This window comes from Acartia tonsa, chromosome 3, assembly GCF_053477335.1.
Source record: "Acartia tonsa isolate MP-2025a chromosome 3, ASM5347733v1, whole genome shotgun sequence".
In the NCBI taxonomy this organism is placed as follows: Eukaryota; Metazoa; Arthropoda; class Copepoda; order Calanoida; family Acartiidae; genus Acartia; species Acartia tonsa.
The window spans coordinates 22578375-22604726 of record NC_137262.1 but is presented as its reverse complement, the minus strand read 5'-3'; the positions used below and the strand labels follow the sequence as shown (position 1 = coordinate 22604726).

The 26352-nt window shown below is 31.4% G+C and overlaps 1 protein-coding gene across 3 annotated transcripts in view; it reads right to left on the bottom strand.

Moving 5' to 3' along the window:
• Positions 1-1096: 1096 nt before the first annotated feature.
• LOC145313660 (uncharacterized) overlaps positions 1097-26352 on the bottom strand; it is a 35421-nt gene continuing 10165 nt past the window's right edge. For 2 of the 3 annotated variants that reach the window (XM_080153169.1, XM_080153167.1), the window contains 14 exons: positions 24610-24695; positions 22368-22469; positions 21122-21236; positions 20656-20796; positions 12345-12501; positions 11905-12031; positions 11573-11650; positions 7162-7302; positions 6585-6697; positions 3917-4011; positions 3536-3585; positions 2992-3077; positions 2210-2384; positions 1097-1641 (listed from right to left, as the gene is read on the bottom strand). In XM_080153169.1, coding sequence (XP_080009295.1) covers positions 1513-1641; positions 2210-2384; positions 2992-3077; positions 3536-3585; positions 3917-4011; positions 6585-6697; positions 7162-7302; positions 11573-11650; positions 11905-12031; positions 12345-12501; positions 20656-20796; positions 21122-21236; positions 22368-22469; positions 24610-24695 — 1595 coding nt within the window. In that variant the 3' untranslated portion in view covers positions 1097-1512. The remainder of the gene's footprint in view (positions 1642-2209; positions 2385-2991; positions 3078-3535; positions 3586-3916; positions 4012-6584; positions 6698-7161; positions 7303-11572; positions 11651-11904; positions 12032-12344; positions 12502-20655; positions 20797-21121; positions 21237-22367; positions 22470-24609; positions 24696-26352) is intronic. The other variant, XM_080153168.1, reaches the window with a different exon arrangement.

Sequence of the window (26352 nt, the reverse complement as noted above, 5' to 3'; positions counted from 1 at the left end):
CCTAAAATAAACTATCAAAAGCCATTTAGGATATACTTTTCATTAACTATTAGGAGACCAAACGAGGAACATGAAATATATTACACCTCAAGGCTCGAGTCACACTATGACTTTTTTTAGGGGGGGGGGGGCGGTAATTACTCACTCCCCCCCCAAAAAAAAATTTTCAGTAAAATTTTTTTTAAGAACATTCAATTTGGGGGGGGGTAAATACCCCCCCCAAAAAATTTTTTTTTAAAGAACATTTATTTTGGGGGGGTAATTACCCCCTCCAAAATGGTTTGGGGGGGGGGTAAATACCCCCCCCCAAAATCGTTGGGGGTGCCTACGGCACCCCCAAGGTAGGGGTAATTTTTTTTTGGGGGGGGTATTGTTCACAAAATTTTGGGGGTGCCTACGGCACCCCCAAAATCGTTTGGGGGTGCCAAATGGCCCATTACCCCCCCCCTTGGACGTTCATACAATTGAAAATAAGGATAAAAACTGATAATCTATTGGTTTAAAAGTTTGGAAACTGATTATTGGTATCCAATGTCCCTAAAGTACATTCAGACACCCTTTTTAAACAAACAAACTATTAAAAGTTCGACCCTTCATTTCCAATTATAGTTTTAAAAAGGAAAAGTTTTATTTTAAAGCGGAGGGGCTACTTTATTCAGGGGCTATTTCTATTTTGTATAAACCTTCCCTAGTCCTAAGCTTAACTGAAAAGGAGAACCATATATGTCCAGCGGTTAGTGAGATCTTAAGGTACACACATACATAACAAACAGATGAACATTCTTACTTTTATAAAATGATTATATTAACAAGAAGTTTTGGGCTTATATGGCCACTATCAACTCATTTTTGTTTATATTCATATTAAGACGACATTTATGTTCGTTTCAATTTACTAATTCCTCAAGTATCTCTGAAAATAGGTTTAATATTTTTAGATGTATTTTAAAGTGTTTAAAAACTATACAATCGTATATATCTTCAACTTTCGATAATAGTTAATTTTTTCTCAATAAAATGCTTCTAAATTTGAAGTGTTTATTACATTTTTTCTTCAGAATTATGACGTTAAATTTTTATATTTAAACAATAAGACTTTTAATCTTTAGAGTTTATCTTAAATATTTTATACACATTTAACAAATTTGTAACCCTATTAGTTATTTGTTATCTACAATGGGTTATTTTCATGTATTTATAAAAATATCAACTACATTATTAATTGTACATAAAATTACAGAATATAACATTGAGACTCAATATTCTTAGCAAATATAATCTGTTATTGTTAGTTTATTTTTATTAATTTTAGCTTTCTTGTAATAACAAAAAAAAAGATAACAAATTAAAAGAAATTTCTTTAAATTCAATAACAAGTTTTTCTTTGTTTTTCCTAATTGCACATACTCCAAAATTTATATCCAAGTATATCAAAACAATAATTAACTAAAAATAATCTTTCTACCAATAAATATACATTTAAAATCATAAAATTTCGCAATTTTTATATTATTAGCCAATATCTATCAGCATTCTGTTAAGTTCTTGCTTTAGATCTAAATGTTTTTCCTTCTGTACTTGTAATAAATCCATCAAAACATCAATCTTGGATTTCAGGGTAAAGTTGCTCTTTCTCATTAACTAAAACATGAAATAGATATGTCAGGGAGGGAGGGGGACATTGGGCTATTTATTACACTAGTTCTCAAAGTTTTACCATGACGTTTTCTTGTTTGTTGGCTTAACGACTTAGGGGAATTTTATTGAATTTTGATTGTTGGTTCATTAAGTTGATTGTCTTAAAGTTTTCACCACTAATCTACAGAAGGGGTAATTTTGTGAATACTCGTTGGGATGTACATCAATTTATTAGCCATTGTCTTATCCCATTAAATGCCTGTCATTATTTATTCTTTGTAATAATCTTATTTGTATACAAAAGGTGCGACAGTAGTATGTATGTAATTCTTTATAGAAAGATTATCGTCTGGAACGATAAATCCATAATTTTTAGAAAATATAGTATTGATAATGAAAATTAGTTAACCAAAGAATCAACCCCGATGAAAAAGAAATCTAACTCTCAACGAAAATGTTCTGTATACTTTGCAATAAAAGAATTTTTTAAATGGAATATTTTGTATTGGTATGTAGAGGCCCCCTTACAATCGATTGGAAACACTTTTAATTTATAAGGAAGTAGCTATACCTGAATATTTTCAGTATGTGCTTCCAGCCTCTTGTTAAGCTCCTCCTTATGGCCCTCGTAATCCTCCGCAAACTTGGCGGCTATTTCCGCCTCGTCAGCAGCTGTGTCTGTGTTGACAAAGAAGAGAGTGATGCCCGTGTCCTCCTCACACATCTCCATCATTTCTTCGGCATTTCTAGAATAAAGTATTAGTATTATGTTAACTTGATTATCCTTATAATAAAGGTAAAGGATGTCTGCCAGTACCGTAAGATCTCGATAACCACCAAACTGATATGGTTTTACTTTACAATGTACTGTAGCTCCGTATAGGTTCTTGGAAGGTTATTGGCTATTTTTGGGGTGGGTACCACTACCCTCCCAAGAGAAATCGCATAAAAAAATACTCTTTGGTAAACAGCTGATCTTAACATAGATTGAAAAGAAAACATTTTACATGCCTCTAGTTCAATATAAAAATAATGAGATGTCAGTTTTTATGTCTTTGTTTAGCGAAGGTTCTAATATGCTTGACTGGTTTGGAATCGATCTCCTCTAGAAAAGAAGCCGATTAAGATAAAACAAATTTATGTAAGCTTGAATTTGACAAAACATTTGACATTACAATTTGAACAATATAAGCAATACTAATAGTATGCAATGCAAAAATATGAAATTTTAAACAAAATATTTATATTGCGGCCTGATACTACAAGAGAAAATATCATAATAATACTATTGACCAATCAGTAACTATCCGTCTGGATGAGAATTAAGATGACAAATAATATAGAAATATTTACCTTAAAACATCATCCAGAGTCAGATTTTCATCTTCTTCATCCACTTCTTCTTCCTCCGGAGTTTCCTCTCCATCAACAGAACCATCCTTGGGAATATTAGAGACGTTTTTATTCAGACTTTCTTCAACATTAAAGACGGCTCTGCGAATAAATAAAATTCGTGGTCTTACTTTCAAAGGAGATAATTACTTCTTGCTTGATTTGTAAATCTTTAATTAAGTTCCTAAGCATTAAAAGGCTATGCAGGTAGAGATATCTTATTTTTGTTTCAATATTTAAATTTACCCTGCAGCAATAAAAGTAAGGGTGAATATGAACCCATCCTTTAACATCAAAATTTATGTTCGGGGTTTTTAAAAAACTGCCAACATCTTAACTTTTATATTCATTTTGATGGGGTTGAACCCCCCACATCACCACTATGAAATTAAATTCAATGTGGTGGGGGTGAACCATCCATTATCCTCTCCGCTCTCTCTATATCTAAGTCTTCTAAATGATTTAATTAATCATATAGTTCTAAAAAAATAGAAAACTGTTCTACCTTATATTTATTATCTACTAAATCTTCTCCCTCCTCCATATACACATCATCTAAATGTAAAAGTAAAATTTCAGGAAAAGTTGGGGAACATAGGCTGTTTAGAATATGCTATGAAATATAATAACAATTTTCTTAATAAAAGGACAGATTTAGGTTGTTCTGGATTTAGAAAACTAGGACTTGGCAATCGCAATAAGCTGAAGATTTTTACATAACTGCATTCAAAACTGGCCGCACTGAAAGCCTGAAGACGCAGCTAACTTTAGATTACAATTAGATTCAAATCACAATATAAGATTTAAATACATAATTAAAAACACAAAATTATAAGATGCATGATAACATAAACTTATCTCAAATTATTTGTATGTAAAAGTTCACCTAAGTCTGCATCTAATTTTTCAAGCTCCTCTAATTCTGCCATTTCTTTTCTGAATGCCGCGTTCATCTCTCTCACTTCTTTTCGTAGACGTTTCCTATAAATAAAACCAATACAATTATTAATCTTTTTTCTTGCCCTTGCATAAAGTTAACAGGATGTTTGTCTGTGTGTGTGTGTGTGTGTGTAGCTATAGATCCCGCTGAACCATTATGGTCCTCCTTTTCAGTAAAGCTTGTAATATGTCTAGGGAAGTTTCATAGGTGCTTTTGGGGAGAGTAACACAACCCTTTCACGATAAATCGCCCCTAGAAACAAATGTACCCCAAAAATATTTGTTATATTTTTTTCCAAAACTTCACTCGATACATGCAATTACTATAGTGTACTGCTCAATTTAATCCTAGACTTTTACGGTCTAATTAACGTTTAATAGTTTTTTACTTTTGTTTTGGGGTCATAAGGATTTGTACATCTTGAATATCATGATAAATCAGGCAGTTTGGAATATTAAGTCATCACAATTTCTTTGATATTTATTCTTTTCTTATTCCTTTCGTGAGCTGCATGTAAGATACGTGCCTTTAAAAGATGAAGAAAGACCTTTAAATTATGCAGCATTCAACTTTGTTTTCTTAACATATATGATTTTACTTTCCCCTTTCATATTAGTTAGGAAATATTACAGCAAAAGGTTGATGGTCAAGAAAGAAAAAAAGCAATGTATTATTATTATCTTGATTGTTATAATTTACTGTATAGTGCAAAAATTGTTTTGATTCATTAGCAAAAAAATAATATATTTGCTATATGTTTCAGTTTTATCCCTTCTAATACTGCATACAGACATAAACAATTATAGAGTAGTTTTTTAATAGTTTTTAAAGAGTAGAGTATTTGATATTTTCCTTGTTGCCATAAATATTTTTGCTGCGATTATCCCTCGCTTGTGTGAAAACATAAATATATATCTTTCTTCATTCACACCATGAATACATTCAATTCAAAATACAGACACACAAAAGTAAACTTTAAATTCACATTTTTATGAATTAGCAAAAAATTAATTTAAAAATAGACTATTTTAGAATATATCTCTTAAATTTCAGACGGAGATAAATTACTACTACTTCTATTGAATCATATAACTTAAAAATATTTGAAAATACATTACATTTTACTTCGGGAAAAATGTTTGATAAAACTCATTAAGGTTTTACTAAAGCTGCTTACTTAGTTTTTGAATAAACTTAGCGATTCTTTACAATTTCATTAGACTAGCTTCTTACAAAAAGCTTTACTATAAAGAAGAACCATATGGGTTCAGGGATTATAGAGGTCTTAAGGTACACATATAGACGGACAGCCTGTTACTTTTATATTTTTCTGTCTGTATAATTAAAGACTATTCTAGTATAGCATCTGTAGAAAGAAAAACAAAGGAATCTAAAACAGAATAAATTTATAGAGTATAGAAAAGAATTTTAGAATTGAGAAATGAATTTTCTATAAACCAACTCTATGTTTACAACTTACAGATTTATTGCTATTTGAAAACTCTAAGATTTATTAAATTTTGTGTGTTTGTTTGTAAGTAAGTATGATGGGAATTCTGTGTGATTGATTGAGTGTGTGGTGATTTTGTGTGTTTGTTTGTGTGTGTGGATTTCATTTTATTGCTTTCAACTTGGAAAGGAATAAAAATAAGAAAAGACAAGTACATAACTGTCAGTAAGTAGCGCAGCAAGCAGATACATAGAAACAACTAAATAACAACACTTTCTTTTTCCCAAAATTTTCTAGCTAGCAAAGATAATTTCACACTTATGAATTAGGGGAAATAGTAATTTATATTGCATTGTCTTTTTCCTAAATTCCTGATAATCTGCAATTTATCTTAGGTTGGTTAATATGAGAAATACATTTTCAAATATTACATGAATTGCTTTCTAATATTTCTGATATTAATGAATAGATATAAGATGCCTTTGTTCCAGCCTGTTCATACCTTGGTATTTTAGAGGAAGTTATACCAACCCCAAGAAGAGAAATAGCTCTTTTAAATATTATATCCCATACAAAAGGAAAATGTCGACTAAACCTCTAAGAGTAAAACCAAATATTGCATTCTCAAAAACAATCCTTCAATTTATGAACGAAAAAATTATATATGAATATAATGCAAAACTGTAGTTTATCTGCCATCCAATTTCAGTTCTTTGGGGTATTTTTTCTTTACGCCTTATGCATTTCCCATTCCTATAGTTTTGTAGGGGCACTACTTTATTATGTTATATAAATCAAAGTTAAAATAAACAGAAAATGTCAAATACACATTGTTTGCAAGAGAAAAGATAGGGAAAGCTGTAAACAAAATCTTTATATCTTTATTTTATAATCTTAAAAGTTTAAGCCACAAGCAGAAGTTAATATCAATATGATATTATAAAAAGGTTACATGTTTTTTTTCTTCTCTTTCTCTTGTGTAACTTCGTGATGAATATAAAGCAATTTAACACAAATAAAGTTTCATAACATAATATGCTATCAAGGCAAAAAAAACCTTAAAAATTTTATGGAAATGTAATACTTACATATTAAAAAGAATCAACAATTGGTTGATATGAAAGCGAACCATATGTCTTTACGATATATCATTGATTATAGTACCTAGCTTCTATCTCTTGTGCTATTGATTCTTTTAAATTTTCCAGGCGCTCGTTCAAGAATTTTCGCTCCCTCTCAATAAATTCTTTCTTGTCTTTGGTGTGACGAATTTTTGTCTAAATGAAAAAAAATTAGATAGAAACTATTTTTTTCCAATTTTAAAATTTTTAAAAAAATTATTGTAAAGATATTTCTAGTCTCTTCAAAAAAGCTGGAAAATAAAGCACTGTCTGTTGGACTTGTCAAATAAGATTAACATGTTTAATTGAACTGTGTTGATCACTCTATGTTAATAGTTTTATTAGGAGAAATGTCTGGGCTAAAATCATTACCATGCAAACCAAAGAATTCCAGACAAAGGTCGAAAAATCAAAGAGTTGATTTTCTGTTGAGTTTTACTTATAGTAATACCCCGACTGTTTGGACCGTAAAGGAGATATTAACCATCGGGGTTGTTGGACCTAACGAGGAGGTAAGGTGAAATGAAATTTAAAATGAATTTTATTTGAAATAAAAAAAGGAAGTAGAAATATTTAAGATTAACTGACTAAATAAGGTATAGGATCAGTTTTTTATTTACCTGGAGCTGATTAATTTCTCTGTTTTTAAGCCAATCTTCTTCACTTTCATTCTGTTTAGTAGCACTAGAATCATCAACACCATTCAACTCTGGAGCATGCTTCTTCAACTCATCAATATCTTCTAGTTGTCGTTGCATCTCCTAAGTTAAAGAAGCATATTATAGTTGTTGGGGCATTTAGGGTTGGGCCGGATATCCGGCGTGGCCGGATATCCGGCCATTTTCAATATCCGGCCGGATACCGGATATTGAAACTATCTGGCCGGATATCCGGCAATATAATCTTTTATATTTTACAACAAAAATCTCTGTTTTTTTTAATCTTAAATGGCTGTAATTTTCTTATTATTGAAGATAGAAGAACAATTTTTTCTGAATATGTTTATCTTTATGGAAATTTTATATTAGAAATCTCAAAACATAAATTTTTGCGGTGGCAGCAGTACTTGGAAGCTGCCAGCCGCAACCCGACGGTTTGCAGGTAAACGGCAACGGATTTTATGAAATTGTAATATGTCATGAAGATATATAAAAAAGCCTAAGTTTAAAATTTGAAATCTTCAAGTAAAAATTTACGGTCACAGGAACGGTTTAGAGATTTCTGGAGACCTGGAGGTTCAGGACTTGCAGGATTATACCTGGAGCCTGAAATCAACTTGAACACCTATATTACATATGAGGATGTACGACTATAGGATATTTTAGTATTAGATAACATGAAATGCTTTGTTTAAGTAAAAAAATATTTTTACTTTTTACCTGAATGACCTTACCAGATTTGCTGGCATCCTGTTCCCGCCAGGAAGGAGGTATTAAAAAAATTTCAACTCTCAGTTATGTGTCATACCCATATTTCGAAAGTCACTTAGTTATATCCCTCTACCTTTTATACACAGAAAATGGGATAGAAAAAAACAGAGGGGGGGGGGCAGGCATTCAACGCCACATCCCCGCCCATCCTCCAACCGTTAGGGGTTGATATTACAGATTGAGGGAAGTAATAGTTCATTAGATTTATTTGCTAAGAAGAAAGATCATTAAATACTTACTTAATTTTTAAGTTTTAATCTTAATTTTATCCTATTATACAAAGTAGTAAGCTTTTTTGTCTGTAGCGAAGGATCTCGCTAACCGCTGAACTGATATGTTCTCCTTTAGAGTGAAGCTTCTTATAGGTCCCAGCGTGGTTTTAGGCTGTTTCATTTTTATAAAAAAAAGTCGTTGTAAGGATTTAAATTATTTTTCTGCACTTTCATGTCCCTTCTAATATCCCTAGATACTAGGGACGCAGCCGCTAGTATAATATAGAACACTAGTTTATGAAGAATTTTTTTTTGCGGGTATAGTCCTCTTTGTGGCAACGACCCTTAAGGAGCGATTGTTCGTATTTTCACAGTAGCTTTCCTCCTATTTCTAGCCCCTTGCGGGGGACTCTAACCTTGCGGGGCCAATTGCCTAACCCTGCGGGGCAATCACCTAACCAAATATAACCTAACCTAACCTAAAATAACCTATTAAAAGCAATTTTTAAAATACAACGAATCGCCCCTTAAGGTGCGTTGCCACAAAAGGGACTATATCCTTTTTTGATACTTTAATATGTAGTAATTTGGCCGGTTATCCGGCCGGATATCCGGTAATTTGGCCGATTAACCGACGTTGGCCGGATATCCGGCATTTGAAATCAGCCGGATATCCGGTATCCGGTATCCGGCCAAAAAATATCCGGCCCAACCCTAATTTAAACCCAGCTTGTAACAACAAAGAAATTAATTTAGAAACAAATCACAAAACCTACTCGTATTTTCAGCTGCCGTTGGGAGGCAATACATAGTGGAATTGACGGCCTCTCCATTTGCCCCCAAAATAATATTATAGCTTTACTTCGCATGTTGGTTATACCTTATTACTGATTTAAACCAAATAATAAATGGTAATTATAACAACTATATTCTTGTATACGAAAAAACAAGACAAAATTTGAAGAGACTTGATTCAGTGAATTAAACTGGAAGCTTTTCTATAATTAGGGTCGGTCCGTCCGTACGTCCGTCCGTCCGTAACGGATATCTTTTTTCGTTAATTTAGGCATGTTAGAATTGTCCTATCGATTTCAAACTTTGCATGGTGATTCCTTTAGTAGTTAGGTATGATTTAGAAAGCGTAGCAACTCTATAATCATTACCAGAATGTCCATACATCCATTTTAAACATGTCGATTTTTTTTACTTTTTTAACAACAAATTTTCATGTGATCTAATCATCCGATTGATCTAATTTTTAATATATTAATTCCTGGGACAACAAAGTATAATGTTATAAGCGAAGCAACTCCATAATCAAGTCCTAAAAATGTAAGTATGTTCGTAAACATTATCCTGTATCCAGCAGTTTTTCAACAAATTTACTTACACTTTTGGTTCGACTCTTATACATTTATATTTTGATTATTCAGTTCTGACACTATACAAATGTTAATGTCCGTTTGTCCTACCGTTCAGTGCTTCTCTTTTATGGATGTTGTCAACCTTGTTTAAAATAAACTTAAATAACTACGGAACTTGGTCATTGTTAAAACAAAATTAAAGACATTATGCCATTGTCCAGTTGAAATTTACTAATTACGAATTAACTGGACTAATGAAAATCTCATTATTCATCATACTTCTCTATCTGAAAAATATCAAAACATATCATCTGTTTAAGATCATTTTCTGAGAAATGTAATACAATATTATTTATTTAGATGACCAAAAGACTAGATACTAATTCCAAAGTTCATTATGTACTGTCTAATTTAAAAATTCATAAGCACGATTCTTAGATAAAAAAGTATATTGCAGAATGTACAATAAAAATTAAAAGTAATAAATACCTTATTGTTATTTATTCTTTAACAAATCAGACAATATGTACAATTAAGCTAATATAGAATTAAATTCAATAGGCAAAGAGAACAAAGCGTTTTTCTGGCAAGTATTATATATTTTAGGTATTTGAAGGCTTGTCCTAAAGTTTTCTATCTAAATGGTACTTATCAACTTAGTTCGCAAGGGCATGTGTGATTATAAAAGTTAAACCTAGGTGTGCCTTCGCAAAATTGTATGTAGTGTTCTTTGTTTTGGAAGAAATAAAAGTAAATAATATTATCTAATATCTTTTTTTTTCGAAATATGATAAACTGTTTTCAAAATTTTTAGGTAATACTAAGGTGGTTTAAGTTTACAAGTTGGGTTTTTATCTGTATTTTTTTATTTGATACTTTTTTCTGTTTTATTCTATATCAAAATATAACACACGCTTTTATAAAAAAAAAATGTGATAGCAAAGTAGAAAGTGGAACAAATTGATTGAATTGAGAATAAAATAATAAGCATTAATTATAATTTTAAAGTGGACATCCGTGGAAAGGTGTAGTCTAAGTTTAAAGTACCCTCCTACCCCTACTCATATGAAGAAACGGCATTGGTCCCAAATTACACATTTATACAAAGTATTGTTTGGATATTATCCCTTATGTGAATTTGAATCAGTAGATAAATTTTCTTCAAGTAATTTGATATTTTGTGTAAGTTTGACTTTAGCAAAACGTTCAACAAAATTTTACAATATTAGTTTTGTCATTGTAAAGTTTTATTGTATATAAAAACCTTAACTACAATGTAAAATAATTAATACTATTTGTTGAGAGAGTAAATCAAGCACCCTCTACCTCATTTAAAATTAATAGCATTAGGCAAATAGCATAGAATTGCGACAAATAGTTAGTTAGGTATGATAAAAAATCTGAGGTTACAAAAAGAATCTTTGACAAACCCTTTTTCTGATGTAGAGATGCAAGAAACTGCATTCTATAGGTAAACTTTCAAGATTTGAAGGGTCCGGTGAACAAGTAGCCAACCAATTCTTGTAACACAGATCAATATTCATAATTAGTTTAATCTGGTTTTGAAAAAAAACCAAATATTTGCCACCTAATCGTATCTAAAAAACTGTAAACATTCCTCTTGAGATTTTGGGAAACTATTTGGGGACATAGTAATCTACCTGGCCTATCATCTATAGTTAGATATCAATGCAGTAAAGTTACTTTATTATGCGAGTGTGTCAAGGGGGTTTCTAACTATTTTATAAAGTTATATGTTTAAGGGTTATCAAATCTCTGAGGATAAAGCAAGAAACGATTTTGATATATCTTCAATTTTTTTGTAAATCTGACCTCTTTATTTATGATTTTACCTATATTTAACTAAATTTTATAATTATTCAGCTTTCCTTCTATCCTCGTATATGCACTATTTAATAATTATTATCTATCTATGTTTAAAAGTAACAGGATTCCATTTGTCTGTGTGTCTGTCTTTCTCGTAGCCGCTAGTCTACTACAGAAAATTAGATGTATAAAACAAACCTTATATTTATTTTCCCATTCCTCGGCTATCCTTCTGGCCTCTTCTGCTTCTTCTTTTAATTCTTCTATCTCATTTATCTAAAAACAAAATAATATGCTAAATTGAACAGACGAGGTAAAATTGCGATAAAAAAAAAATATTTTTGTTTGGAGAAAAAAAGTTGTCTTTTTGTCAACATCGATCAAGTAAAATTAAAGATAGGTTATCTTTATTTTCTGGTGGCGACTAATATTCAAGCAAGCCAATAACAATAATTCTACCAAATAATGCCTAGATTAACGTTAAGAGCTACAGAAGGAGGGACCAGAAAAGTAAAAAAAAGTATTCCTACCGCTTCTTCTGGTAGTTCTGGAGGTATAGGTGTCTCTGAGAGTCCATTTGTCTCCGCTGCTCCCTCAGACGCAGATTCGGAGATGGTTCGGATCACACTTCGTCTCTTCTCTTTCACAGAATTTTTCCTAAAAATGTGAAATTGTTCAATTTTAAATATATTTGCTTTGTTTTTGTAAAATTCGATAAGGCAAATTTACTAAATAGATGATCCAATTTGGTCCAGTGGATAACTAGAAATTAAGCATAATTTGGACAGATGGCAGACCAGACGTAGATACTTTTTATCATTATCTTATGTTATTAATCATTAATGGTTTTTTTTCAAATTGTAATTTTTTCTTTGTACATTCAAATATTTTTTTGCAACCTTTAAACAACTGTCCCTCCCGCCCCCCCCCCCCCCCCCTCCTATAAATTGATAATACTAATAGTCATTACCTCTCAGTGATACCCTCCGAACTAGAAATGCCATTAGTGTGTTGATATTTTGATAATTCAGATCTCAGCTGTTCGATTTCTGATTGCAACTTCTTGTTATTTTTGTCTAACAGCTGTTTGGATCTTACTTCCAGTTCTAACAGCTGTTTGGTTGATTCTAAATAAATATTACATCTTGTTAAATAAATGATTATATTATGACGCTAACATTGTTCAAATAAAGATAAATTACATTATTTCTAGAGGTTGGAAAAGTTACAGAATCAAATAAGATAGTTATAATATACCATAATTTGGGTTTGTTTGAATTTAACAAAGCGTTTGATAATAATTAGTTGACCAGAAATATATTTTAAAAATAAGGGAACTTTTATATGTCTAACTAACCCAGGGAAGAAGAAGACGTTGGATTGTTTATTACACTAGTCCCTATACAATAACGTTTTCTTATTGTTTTTCTTAAATCTTTTTTATTGGCAACACAGTATAATTCGTAAAAATACATGGACACAGTGGTCCTCAAGGCATAAGAAGTTTGACAAAAACCACCAGAAAAACGGACTAAATGGCCATCAAATATACCCATTGGGGGGCCAGGAACTGTTTTTTATAAAATTATAGCTGTTCCTTCTTGGGATTTATTCCATTTTAAAGATAAGGGACCGAAATTAAGGTTGTGGTCACTATTATTGTTGCTTTGGTTTCAAACCCTTATAAATTTGGCTGTATGAAAGACTCATAAAAGCTAAACCTACCATTGGAAAGCTTATTTTAGGACAATTTCAGACATAGCTTTACATTTACAGACATTGTAGCTATCATACTTTTTGTTCTACATGGAAAATTGTAACCAAAGGTAGAATTTTTTTGGACAAATTTAGTCTCAGAAAGGCTTTCACTAGGGTATTTTGAGAAAAATTTTCAGGATTTTACATAGGTTTAGTGATTCTTATGATAATAAATGCTAAAACCACACTATCATACAATTAATTTGGCATATTTGCATTATCTTCTGCCCAAGAATTTTTATGATAATTTGAAGTTAGTGTATTTTTTTGTTTGTGTAGAAGACTCACAAATACTAAACCTACCATTGTAAAGCTTATTAAACACTCTAGTTGGATATAGCCTTGACTTTTTAAAAGAATTGTTTTAAAGAGGCGTGCATAGGATTTATACTCAGGGTAATAAACTTGAACAATACTGTTTTCATACCTACCAAATTTTTGGGACAAGGTAGGTTACAAAGTAGTAATAGTTTTGACATGTCCCATTCTTTTTTCAGCATTACAATAGAGGGGGGAAGTGGTTCTCTACTCCCCCAAAAAATGGAGGAAGGGTGGAGGTGACCTACTAAGGGAAAGGGTACCATTTTGTTGGCTGAAAATTTGCAAAATTTTAAGGCTAAATTTTTGGAGCTTACTTAATACTCCTCCCTCTTTCCACTCTAGGTGTTTTGAAGGTGTTATATAACCTCTCCCCCATTTTAACAGGGAATTTTCACATTTGGGGGGGGGGGGCCCGGGGGGCAGGAGAAAAAAGTGTATGAAGCATGCTGAATTTATTTTATTTCCCTTAGGGGTAAAACTTTTTAGGAGTAACATCTGATATATTTTAAACAAAATATACCAGAAAGGTCAAGGACATCCAAGCTTTTTTATTTTGGTGGGGGGGAGGAAATTTTTAAGACAGGGATAATTTCAATGGGGGGGGAGGGTAAAATGACATGCTAAGCCCCTAAAAAAATTTTACCCTTAGGGTAAAATTTGCTTGGGAGGGTAAATACCACCCCCAAAATCTATTACAAAGGGGTATTTACTCCCTGCCATTATCTTTTTGGGGGGTAAATACCCTCCCCAAAAAATTACCCCAGGGTTAAATATTTTGGGGGGTTAATTTAATTATTTAAAAAATTACCAACCTAATAATGAAGTTTTGATATATTTTAACTGGTGAATATGACTCTCCTTTATCTATTTCATGGAAGCTTCACAATTAGTTTTATTTTTTCTTACTAATTAAGACAATATTACTTCTTTTTTTTTGAGGGGGAAGGGGGTAAACAAGAATATTGAATTATATGAGGCCCTGGAGACCTGGAGGATCAGGACCTGCAGGATCATAACTGGAATCTAAAATTGACTTGAACACCTATATTTAATATATTTAATCCAAATCTCAATTATGTGTCATACCCATATTTAAAAATTCACTCAGTTACCTATAATTCTCTATCTTTCACACAGAAAATGAGGTAGAAAAAAACTGGAGGAGGGATGTGACCCCCCCTCCAACCATTAAGGGTTTTTTTCTTCCTTGACATTGACTGGATCATGAAAACCTGTGAAAGATAGGATAGCAAGGAAACAATATATTTGGGAGATCTGGACTTTGCTGAAGACATTGCTTTGATAACAAGCAATAGAAGTCAAATGCAAAAAAGACTAACATGATAGAAAGATAAAACTGAAGGTCCTGATTTTTAAATCTTAGCTGAACTGTAGAAACTATAAGATGTGGTTTTTTCTCAGGGATGCCCAGTGGGGGAGGGGAGGGGTGATTACCCCCTTGCCACCTCCCCCCCAAAAAAATGAGAATATAAAATATGAAGTAATGTTGTCTTAAATAGTAAGAAAAAATAAAGCTTCCATAAAATAGATCAAACATTTCAGAAAAATTCAAAGCCTCTTTTTCTAGACCCTCCCCAAAACTAGTTAAAACCCTTACTAGGACCTATGAGAGGCTACACTTTAAAGGATAATCATATTGGTTCACCAGTTAGCAAGATTATTAAAAATACAGTAAGACCCACGAAAAAGTACCTTTAGGGTTTACAGCCTTTATTTCTAAATGTATCATCAAAAGTAGCATATGTCCTTGTTCTCTATACATTTTCACACAAGAATATACAAAAATTTTAATTTTACTTACATTATCAACAGAGAATTTTAGAGCTAAAGTTTTAAAAAAGTGACTGAGCAAAAAGTAACTTTCTACATGAAATTACTTTTTTAGCAAAATTAAGGTAGAAATACTGTTATTTATTACTAGCAGGAACTTCATACAAAAGTGTAATATAGAATTTAGGTTTTAAGTTTAAAGCTTTTTTTTACACATATTATTGGAGACTTTTTAGGTGAATGATATATAGCAAGAAAATTGTTTTTGTTTCATAATTCTAACTTCAATAACAAAAGGGATATAAAGGAAAGAAAATTTCAACAAAAGGATTTTTATTCCAAAAAACATAATTAACTAGTCTATAAATGATTGACATGTCAAAAAGTGGGCGGAGTAGCTGTCATAATTAATTCTTTTGATTGATAAGGGTAAGTACATAGCCTGAAATTTGAAAATAATCATTTCATTGAGCAGTATTTTTTTATATTAAATATTGATATTTTTTATGAAATAAAAAATAAATAAGAAGTAAACTTGTTATTCTTTGTATATTATTCTTTAGTTAGCAGAAATACATTATACATCCATCAAAAAATTATGAAAAACAAAAAACTTTTTTTTCAAGAGCTTTTTAGAAACATTGGCCTTATAAATACATGGTTGAAATTAAATATTTTTGTTTAACTGGTGTAAAATTGTATAGATAATAAGAACATATGTTAATTTTGATGATACATAAAGAAATAAAGGATATAAACCCCAAAAGATACTTTTTCGTGGGTCTTACTGTATAGTAAAACTTCATTATTAGGTTGGTACTTTCTTACATAATTAATTTAAGCCCCCAAAATAGTTAACCACTGGGTTAATTTTTAGGGGAGGGTATTTACCCCCAATTCAGATTATTGTAGGGGGTAGGGAGTAACCCACATTGAAATTATCCCTCTCTTAAAAAATCCCCCCCACCTTCCCAAATAAAAAAGCTTGGATTATACCCCTAAAAAGTTTTACCCCTGGGGGAAATGAAATAAAATTAAGCACGATTCATACACTTTTCCCCCCTCCACCTCTCAAATGTGAAAAATTCCTTGTTAAAATGGGGGAGGAGGTTATATAACACCTTTAAAACACCTAGAGTGGAAAGAGGGAGGAGTATCAAATAAGTACCAAAATTTAGCATTAAAATTTTGCAAAATTTTCATCTAACAAAATGGTACCCCCTTTCTTAGGAGGTCACCTCCACCTTCCTCCAATTTTTTGGGGAGTCGGGACCTACCCCCCTCTCTTGTGTAATGCTGAGATAGAATAGGACATGTCAAAACTATTACTACTTTGTAACCTACTTTGTCCCAAAAATTTTTTGGGTAGGGTATTTACCCCCCAAACAGATAATGGTAGGGGGTAGGGAGTAAATACCCCTTTTGAATAGATTTTATGGGTGGTATTTACCCTCCCTAGCAAATTTTACCCTAAGGGTAGGGGCTTAGCATGTCATTTTACCCTTCCCCCTCCCCCATTGAAATTATCCCTCTCTTAGGTTTCGAACCCGATACAACCTTGCATTAAAAATATCGACCCTTACCTCACACTTAATAAATGTGATATCACTTGAAAAGTTTTTAGGGGGTTTTACTTAAAAGATGTCGCATTAGGAGGTTTGTCGTTTAGGAGGTTTGTCGCTTAGGACATTTGTTGTTTAGGAGGTTTGTCGGATTAGGATGTTTGTCGCATTAGGACGTTTGTCGTAGTAGGACGTTTGTCGGTGTACCAAAAATTCAACCCCACCCCAAATAAAAAAAACTTGGATATCCTTGACCTTTCTGGTTTGTTTTGTTTGAAATATGTCAGATGTTACCCCTAAAAAGTTTTACCCCTAGGGGAAATGAAATAAATTCAGCATGCTTCATACACTTTTTTCTCCTGCCCCCCCCCCCCCCACCAAATGTGAAAATTCCCTGTTAAAATGGGGGAGAGGTTATATAACACCTTCAAAACACCTAGAGTGGAAAGAGGGAGGAGTTTTAAGTAAGCACCGAAAATTTAGCTTTAAAATTTTGCAAATTTTCAGCTAACAAAATGGTACCCTTTCCCTTAGTAGGTCACCTCCACCCTTCCTCCATTTTTTGGGGGGAGTAGGGAACCCCCCCCCCCCCCACTAGTGTAATGCTGAAAAAAGAATGGGACATGTCAAAACTATTACTACTTTGTAACCTACCTTGTCCCAAAAATTTGGTAGGTATGAAAACAGTATTGTTCAAGTTTATTACCCTGAGTATAAATCCTATGCACGCCTCTTTAAAACAATTCTTCAAATTATCATAAAAATTCTTGGGCAGAAGATAGAAAAAATTCAAATATGCCAAATTAATTGTATGATAGTGTAGTTTTAGCATTTATTATCATAAGAATCACTATACCTATGTAAAATCCTGAAATTTTTTCTCAAAAGCCTTTCTGAGTTAAATTTGTCCAAAAAAAATTCTACCTTTGGTTACAATTTTCCATGTAGAACAAAAAGTATGATAGCTACAAAAAATGTAAAGCTAAACCTACAGAGCTACATTGTAACCAATATAACCCCCAAACACAAACTTTCCTCACCGCCGCAATTTCTTATTATTTCTAAGCGAAGCTTTTCAATAATTAGGGTAGGTCCGTCCCACCGTTTGTACGCCCGAAACATTTTAACATGTTAGAATTTTTCTATCGATTTCAAACTTTGCATGGTGATTCCTGTAACGTTAAGTACAATCTAGGAGGTGTAGCAATACTATAATCGTTACTAGAATGTTCATACGACCGTTTAAAACATGTTGATTTTTACTTTTTGAACAACTATTTTTTATGTGATATAGTTATTCTGTAAATCTGATTTTTGGAATACTGATTATCAGAGCAACAAAGTATAATACTATAAGCAAAGCATCTCTATAATCATGTCCTTAAAATGAAGGTATGACCTTAAACAGTATCCTGTATTAAGCAGTTTTTCAACATTTATTTTATGATTTGTTAGTTCTAAGAATCTGCAAGTGTTAATGTTCGTTTGTAGTTTGTACTACCGTTTCAGAGCTTCGCTTTATGGAAGTTGTCATCATAGACGTCCAAGGGTGGGGGTAATGGGGCGATTACCCCCCCCCAAACGATTTTGGGGGTGCCATAGACACCCCCAAAATTTTTTTCATTTTACCCCCCCCCCCCCATTTAAAATTTACCCCTACCCTGGGGGTGCCGTAGGCACCCCCAACCATTTAGGAGGGGGTATTTACCCCCCCAAACAATTTTGGGGGGGTAAATACCCCCCCCCAAAATAAAAAATCTCTAATAAAAAAAAAATTTGCGCACTTCGCGCGCATTTTTAATACTATATATTTAATAAAATTTAAATTATCCCCCCCAAAAATTTTACCCCGGGGGTAAATTTTGGGGGGGGTAAACTAAATTTACCCCTGCCAACAGATTTCAGGGGGGGTAATTACCTCCCCCAAAGCAAATTTTACCCCCGGGGTAAAAATTTTTGGGGGGGGGTAAAAAAAATTTGCGGCGCGCTTCCCGCGCCATTTTACCCCCCCCAAAAACGAATTACCCCCTCTTCAAAAATTTTTAACCCCCCAAAATATAAAGCTTGGACGCCCCTGGTTGTCATCTTTATTTTTTACTTTCAATTAACTTTTGTGTTTAAATGTCAGATCTAATAAAATATATTTAAACATTTCTTACATGACACATTATAAATAAATTATTTTAGGTCAAATTTTGAATAAATTTATAGTACTTTTAAGTAGCGCAGCAACTCTATAATGTTAGTCCGAATATAATAAAGACAAATAAACCTTTTCCCCAGGGATCTAGGGGGATAAGACAATGTCTGACTAATTGATGTACATCCGCAATGTAAATACACAAAATTCTGTAGATTACAATTAGTGGTTGAAACGTATGGACACTCAATTTAATAAACAAACCAATCAAAATTCATTAAGTGTCCCAAAAGTTGTTAAGCCAACGAATAAGAAAACTTTATTATAAAACTTTTGGGCTTGTGTATTAAAAAGTCCATTGTCCCCTCTCTTTCTCTGCCTTTTTCCCCAGTACATCAAAAAATATATATCAATAAACCTATTTTATGTACATAGTTAATTACTATTTTTTATGACGTTTTACTATAATTGAATTTAATTAAATGTGTTATTACCAGTTTATAGTTTCCATCATTTTAACTATTCCAAAAGTAAAACATATGTTTAGAGTGTTATTGCCGCGCTACTAATTAATATAGTTGTTCTTTATGGTGTATATTTTAAATACACTTGATTTGATTCCAGTATATTTTATTTAAGCACACACTTAAGTAAATGAAAAAAAAAGATAAAAAGATAATTCTAAGTGAAAATTTCCCCTCAACCAACTTCCCCTTTTTCTTCCCTTCTTATCCACTTCCCTTTCAGTTACACAAAAAAAAACAAGTTTTACTCCAACTTTACTCCAACGAAATATTTATTTTTTGGCAATTTCAAATGGAATTGATTGGCTAAGATTTTCCATACACTTATCTTTAATAGAAAAGTTTTCATTGTTCTATAACTTAGCTTACTTGTTTCAACTCTAAAAGCTTACTTGAATGAACTCTAAAAGCTTCGCGGCAAAAAATATTAAATGTTTTTGTATTTTAATTTCTAGAGAATATAAAATAATTAAAACTTTATATATAATATATGTATAAAAAGCATGAAGCTTTTAATACATAGTGCATATAAAAAATGACGTCATTGACCTACCATTAATCAATTGCAATTCATACTGGCCTGCCATTGGTAATTTAGTCTGTGTATTGGCCTATCATTGGTCATTTGTATTGTGTGACGTCATTTTTTTGATAGGTATTATTTGCGGCTTCAAAAATGTTTTTATTGACAGCTTTAAAAGCAGAACAGTACAGACAATCACATAAGAACAAGTATGACATCATCCATAAGGTGAAGCTCCGAAATGATGGGACAAACTAACATTAACATTTTATAAGTCTTTCATACAACCAAATTTATAAGGGTTTGAAACCAAAGCAATAATAATAGTGACCACGACCTTAATTTTTAAAGAAATTCGGTCTATTATCTTTAAAATGGAATAAATCCCAAGAAGAAACAGCTATAATTTTATAAAAAAAAAAAACAGTTCCTGGCCCCCCAATGGGTGGGTATATTTGATGGCCATTTAGTCCCTTTTTTCTGGTGGTTTTTGTCAAACTTCTTTTGCCTTGAGGACCACTGTGTGGAATAGACATAGTTTTTTTTTTGTAAATCTTTAATTCGATTGTTGTTGTTTAACTTAATGGATGTTAAAGGTCTAAAAATCATTTGCTAATGATTTAATAATCCTTTCGTGAAAGCAAACTAAAATGATTCTTTACCTAAATCATCTTTAAGCTTGATAACATCCTCATTATCTTCATTATCATCCAAAATATTCTCATCAAATGAAAACACTCCTTCCTTTTTCTCCTCCTTTGTTAGTTGGCGTTTGAAGCTTCTGATACCTAAAAACAAACTGCCTAAAATAGTAAAATTAGTAACATTTATGAAAATAAGATTGCCCAACTTGTAGGATAATAAAAAAAATTTAAAAAAATTAAAAATCTAAATAAAAGAAAAAAATAATGATATATCATTGAAATCAAACATTTCAATTTTGAAAGTTATCTCTAAAAATCAAACATAATACCCATGGTTCAGCTATCTCTTTTAAAATTTTATTTATACATTAAAATAATTGCAATTTACATAGTATTCATATCAATATCACACGATGGGTACATTATAGAACGAACCTATGTTTACTATCTTTTAAAAATTACATTTACTGAACAAACATTTTACCTCTCAGATTAGGTTTACTACGATCATTACACTTGACGTGTCTTAGCTTTGCTCCTCGTTGAATCTCTTTCAATATGTCCGCATTTTTACTATCCTTCTCACTCTCATACACAAACTAAAATGTTAAATTTAAATACCATCCATTTTATAAAACGGTATTGATAAGTAACTTGTAAATGAAAGAGTCATTCTCTTGATTTCAAACTTCAGAAAAAAGAGTTATAGTAAAACCTTTAGTTTCAAAAAGAAATATTAAATCAAATGGGTTTGTCAAAGGCGCAGCTACTCTGTAATACAACATTTTGTGCAGCCTTTTGTTTATGCCTTGACGAAGGTATTTTTTGTTATCATCAAACAACGTTTTGTATAAGAAATTTAGACTTTATCATTATTAAATATGTCTTTCTTTAAAGGTTACATTTATCTTTAAAGGTCCAATTCTTGAATTTAATACAGCCTTGAAAGAAAAAAAAACTTGAAATCACTAAATAATAATTTAGCGTATATATTTGAAACGAAAAGTACGAAAGTCTACCTATGTCTTTTATTTAAATTTTCTGTTTTTATAAAATGAAGAAAACTCATTAGTAAAATGTTGTTTAAAAATTGACGTTTGACATTTAAAATTCATTCAACTGCTCATTTAACATTTTGACGTCACAAATCTACACACTCTTCCCCCTATTTTGCCTTCCCAAAATGTTTATCTTTTTCTCTTTTCCCTTTTTTCTACCTTTCTCTACTTATGATATGGCGACAACGGGGAATTCCTTCACGGCTTGTTGAAGGAAAAACAGATATTGTTTTTATGCAATTTTTAGCAATTTTTTTGCCAAAGGCTCATTAGCAATTTTTCCTGAATCTTTTTACGGGAGATTGTTTTCAAAAATGTTTGTAAATGAATATCCTATTAGTGGCTTGTTTTGCATATCTGAAGTATGCATTTTAGCAGATAAAAAAAGACAGTTTAAGTATCTTGAAATTTCCACTTGCAAAAAGTACAAATCTAACTTGAAATAAAAATATGAATTTTACACATTATTTTCAGCATTTAATTTGACCATGGCTAACCTGAATTTGGTTTGCAATAATGGCCTCTTAAACAACTTTAATGACCCATTGCATTGGGTTTACTGACAAAAAATATTTGTTTTGTGGCTTGGCCACTATTCCCCAAAAGGAAAATTGTTGAATGTACACTTATCTTTTACCCATTTTAGATAAACTACTAGCAAATTATACTTACCACTCCTTTCACTTTAGTTTTTGTTAAGATAGGTTTAGATCTGTCATTTGTTTGGGTTTTGTTCAACTTTCCAGTAAATCCATATCTGAACGCCTCTACTTCCTGAAAAATAATTCATGTTTTAATTAGTAGCAGTATTTCTTACATAGAGAAATAGAAAATTCGCATTTTTTAAATTTTTAATATAGAATATTTTCTTACAATTAATTTAAGGAACTGGTTCTAAAAATAATATTATCAATATGTCATGCTTTTGGATAGAAGAATTTTAAAATATTATCAACTTGATGTATTTTGGCTATGAAATGTTCGGATCATGGAAAGAAAACGAAATAGAGGGTTTCGTCGTATTTTCATAGTAGCTTTTAGGTTAGGTTAGGCAAATTTTAATGATTGCCCCGCAGGGGTAGGAAATATACCCCGCCAGCAGGGTTCTAGCCCCCCACAGGGGCTAGAATTTGTAGAAAATACGACGAAACCCGTTTCTTCGTTTTCTTTTTTGATCCAAATGTTCTGTTGTATAGAAAATCAAATATCCACATTTATACATTTTCTATTGTAAAAAATTGAAAGATTACATTGTAAAAATAGAATATGTTCAACAAGGCACAATGTGCTAAAAGACAAAATAGGTTGAAGTTAAAACTATCGCTTAAAGAATGGTACTTTTAACATATAAATTAGAAGTTATTAAAAGAAAAACTTTATAAAATTCCATCGACTTTTTTATTTTGAATCATATTGTGATGGAATGGTGTATTCCTTGACATTATCCAATGTTGTTTCTGTAATATATGTCAGGATAAGACAGCTAGATGAAAACATATCCGCTTACAGTTTAATACCAATTTCCATTTTAAACAGTGTACAAAAAATGTTTTGTCATTCCAGTTATGCCTAAGAAAATCTTAGAAACTTAATAATAATAATCATGAACTTGGTTGCATAACAGTCACCATAAAATGACATTAAAATCATTATGAAATAGAAAATCAAAGGCTGTTTGCAGAAGGGACAAAACGGTTTTTAAATCCTTTAATCCATCTGCCTTTAATTTTCACTAACCCACTAAATGTTTGAAACCCAAAAATGAATTTATCGTTCATTATCATTAAAAAAGGTTCTTATAAACGTCACGCGTTCTTATTTCAAAATTATCTTTTAGATTTAGAATTGTACTTTGATGAAAACTAAAACCTTAAAACCCCACTTTTGATTGATGTCTAGAAAATCTTATCTTTTTTCTTTTCAATTAAGAAGTGATGTAATTGATCTGAGCGTGCTTTTTCCGTATCCAGGATATCAAATAAACACAACTTGTGTCATAATACTCGCCCAAACGTGTCTTTAAAAACGTCTAAAGTCTGGACTTACATGTCTAAAAGTATTTAAATCAAACACTTAGTGACGTTTTATATCAAGGAAAAAATGGCATTTTGATTTTACTGATTTTTAATCAATTCTGTTCAAATTGGCCACTTTTTGCATGTAGAGGTGATAAAAGAATATATGTGACTATGATAATCACTGAACCTCTCTTAGATTATGCATTCTTTTTTAGTCTTTTTATGAAATACATAAATATCAAAAAGAAAAATAGAAAAGAGGTTTTTAATTATAGAAGACTAAAATAAAACTACATAGCGACACTAAAACTGATTCATAGGCATTGCAGTTTCAAAAATAAACTGACATTTACCAACAGAAAAAGATTGTTTAGCTTTTTTAAAGTTCACAAAAATTTCAACACTAATGAAAGTTTATTTTTATCATTCTTTTCTAGACATTACTTCAAACTTTTTCTGAAGGCTACAAACAAATAGCAATGTGAATGAGATCATACATTCGAAGCATAATAATTAATTTAGAAAACAGGCACTAATTATAAAATAGTTTTTCATCATTTTAACAAAAGAAATTGGAAAATGTATTAAAACCAATAATTTTTTAACACTTGTCCACATATGTTGGGCTACTCTATAACTAAATTTCATCGCTAGTCCTGTTATACATGTACTAGGTTATACAATACATAGATAGAAGACTGTTCTTTTTTACAATTTTGTTGATTAACTACCCAACATCTGTCCATCCGTCAATTCTTGATAATTTAATGCTTTTATTTCTGTATTTCTTTTATTAGTGAATATTGCAATCCTTGTCTTGTAAGTGATTTTTTTTGCTTTGAAAATTTGTTTTTATTGTTTCGAGAGAAAATATAAAAATGATTTAATAACAATACCTGCATCAACTCATTCCAGTCTGGTCGTTTTGTTGGCCGCTTTTTCAACTGTTCTAGCCTATCAGATTTACTCTTGTTTAAACCACCTGATGAAAAAATTATTAGGAACAGTTTACGCATTCAAATCAAATTTTGGCTATACTCAAAAAACGCCTATCTCAGAAAACGCCTATCTCAAAAAACGCCCATCTCAGAAAACGCCTATCTCAAAAAACGCCCATCTCAGAAAACGCCTATCTCAAAAAACGCCTTTTTCATAAAATGCCTACTACATTTTTAAAAATCATCTTGTAGTGAAACATATCAGTCTAAGAAGGTATTGTGAATATTGTACAATATGTACATTATAAATCTTCTTATTGAAATATCTATCCCTGAAGTATAATGTTACTCTAGTACATTCCTTAGGCACTTTTTATTTTTTCAAGCATTTTGAGCAACAACATACTAAAGGTTTGCTTTATGAAAGTTGGTCATAACTGAATAACAAAAACTTTTATATAGTTAATTCATATTTTAAGTTTCTTTAATTCACATATCTACTGGAAACAACCCAGTTTACTTCTCAGTAATTACATTAAGATGAACAACTATGAGCTCTATTAAAACATACTTCTTATTTATTTTCTTTATTGTTTGACCTAAAATCTTGAATTAACAGAATATCAGGTTGAAATGTTGTAAATATGACTAAACCTAGTAAATTTGTTAAGAGATATTCATATAAAGATGTTGTCGAATTTTGGATGGGTGAATTTCAAAATAGGGTTGTGAAATTTGGGTAGGGTGTAAGAAATGGATAAATAGTTTGGAAACCAAAAGATTTTGTTCTAGTTTTTATTATGCTTAAAAGAAATTTTAGATTCATGTTATATAACTATTAACATACACAAATAATATACAAAATATTTATTGAGTATGATATGCTTTAAACTTATCAGAATTATATAGCTGTTCCTTAAAATAAAAGATTTGTTTAGAATAATTATTATAAATTATAATGCAATTTAACATTTTTTTATTTAACAATTTAACTTTCCATATTTAGGGGAAAAATAGGGTGAGGTTATTTTAATGTCTTATCCCTATATTCCTTCATATTTTTAACAGATTAAAAAATTATGTACTTTTGAATGAGCTTCCATAATTAAACCCTTAGTTTACCATTTTATCCATCTTTGTACATAGTTTATTTACTGGTTGATTTGGTAACTGTTTATTTGTGCTTTAAGTATGAGATCATGAATGACAAGTATTGTATTATTCTATTGAATACTTTTTATAGATTAGGCTTTATTTTTTGAAAATGTAGTGGGCATTTAATGAAAAAGGCGTTTTTTGAGATAGGCGTTTTCTGAGATGGGCGTTTTTTGAGATAGGCGTTTTCTGAGATGGGCGTTTTTTGAGATAGGCGTTTTTGAGATAGGCGTTTTCTGAGATAGGCGTTTTTTGAGATGACCCCAAATTTTCTTTTATAAATGTAAAGAGTGATTTGAAAACTTAAAATAAATCATCAATTTATGGATTTAAAAAATCTAGCCATAATACTATTTGATGGCAATGAAAGTAAAGAAAATTTGGCATCCTTAACCTTGAAGGCATTTTCCTTAATTTTCTGCTGATATGCAATATTATGCATACTAGTAGTGCAATTTTGTTTGTGTGGCGTGGGTTGGGGTGTGGGGGCGTGACTGTTTTTGTGTGTGGGCGTGTGTGTGTGTGTTGGCGTGTGTGTGCTGCTAA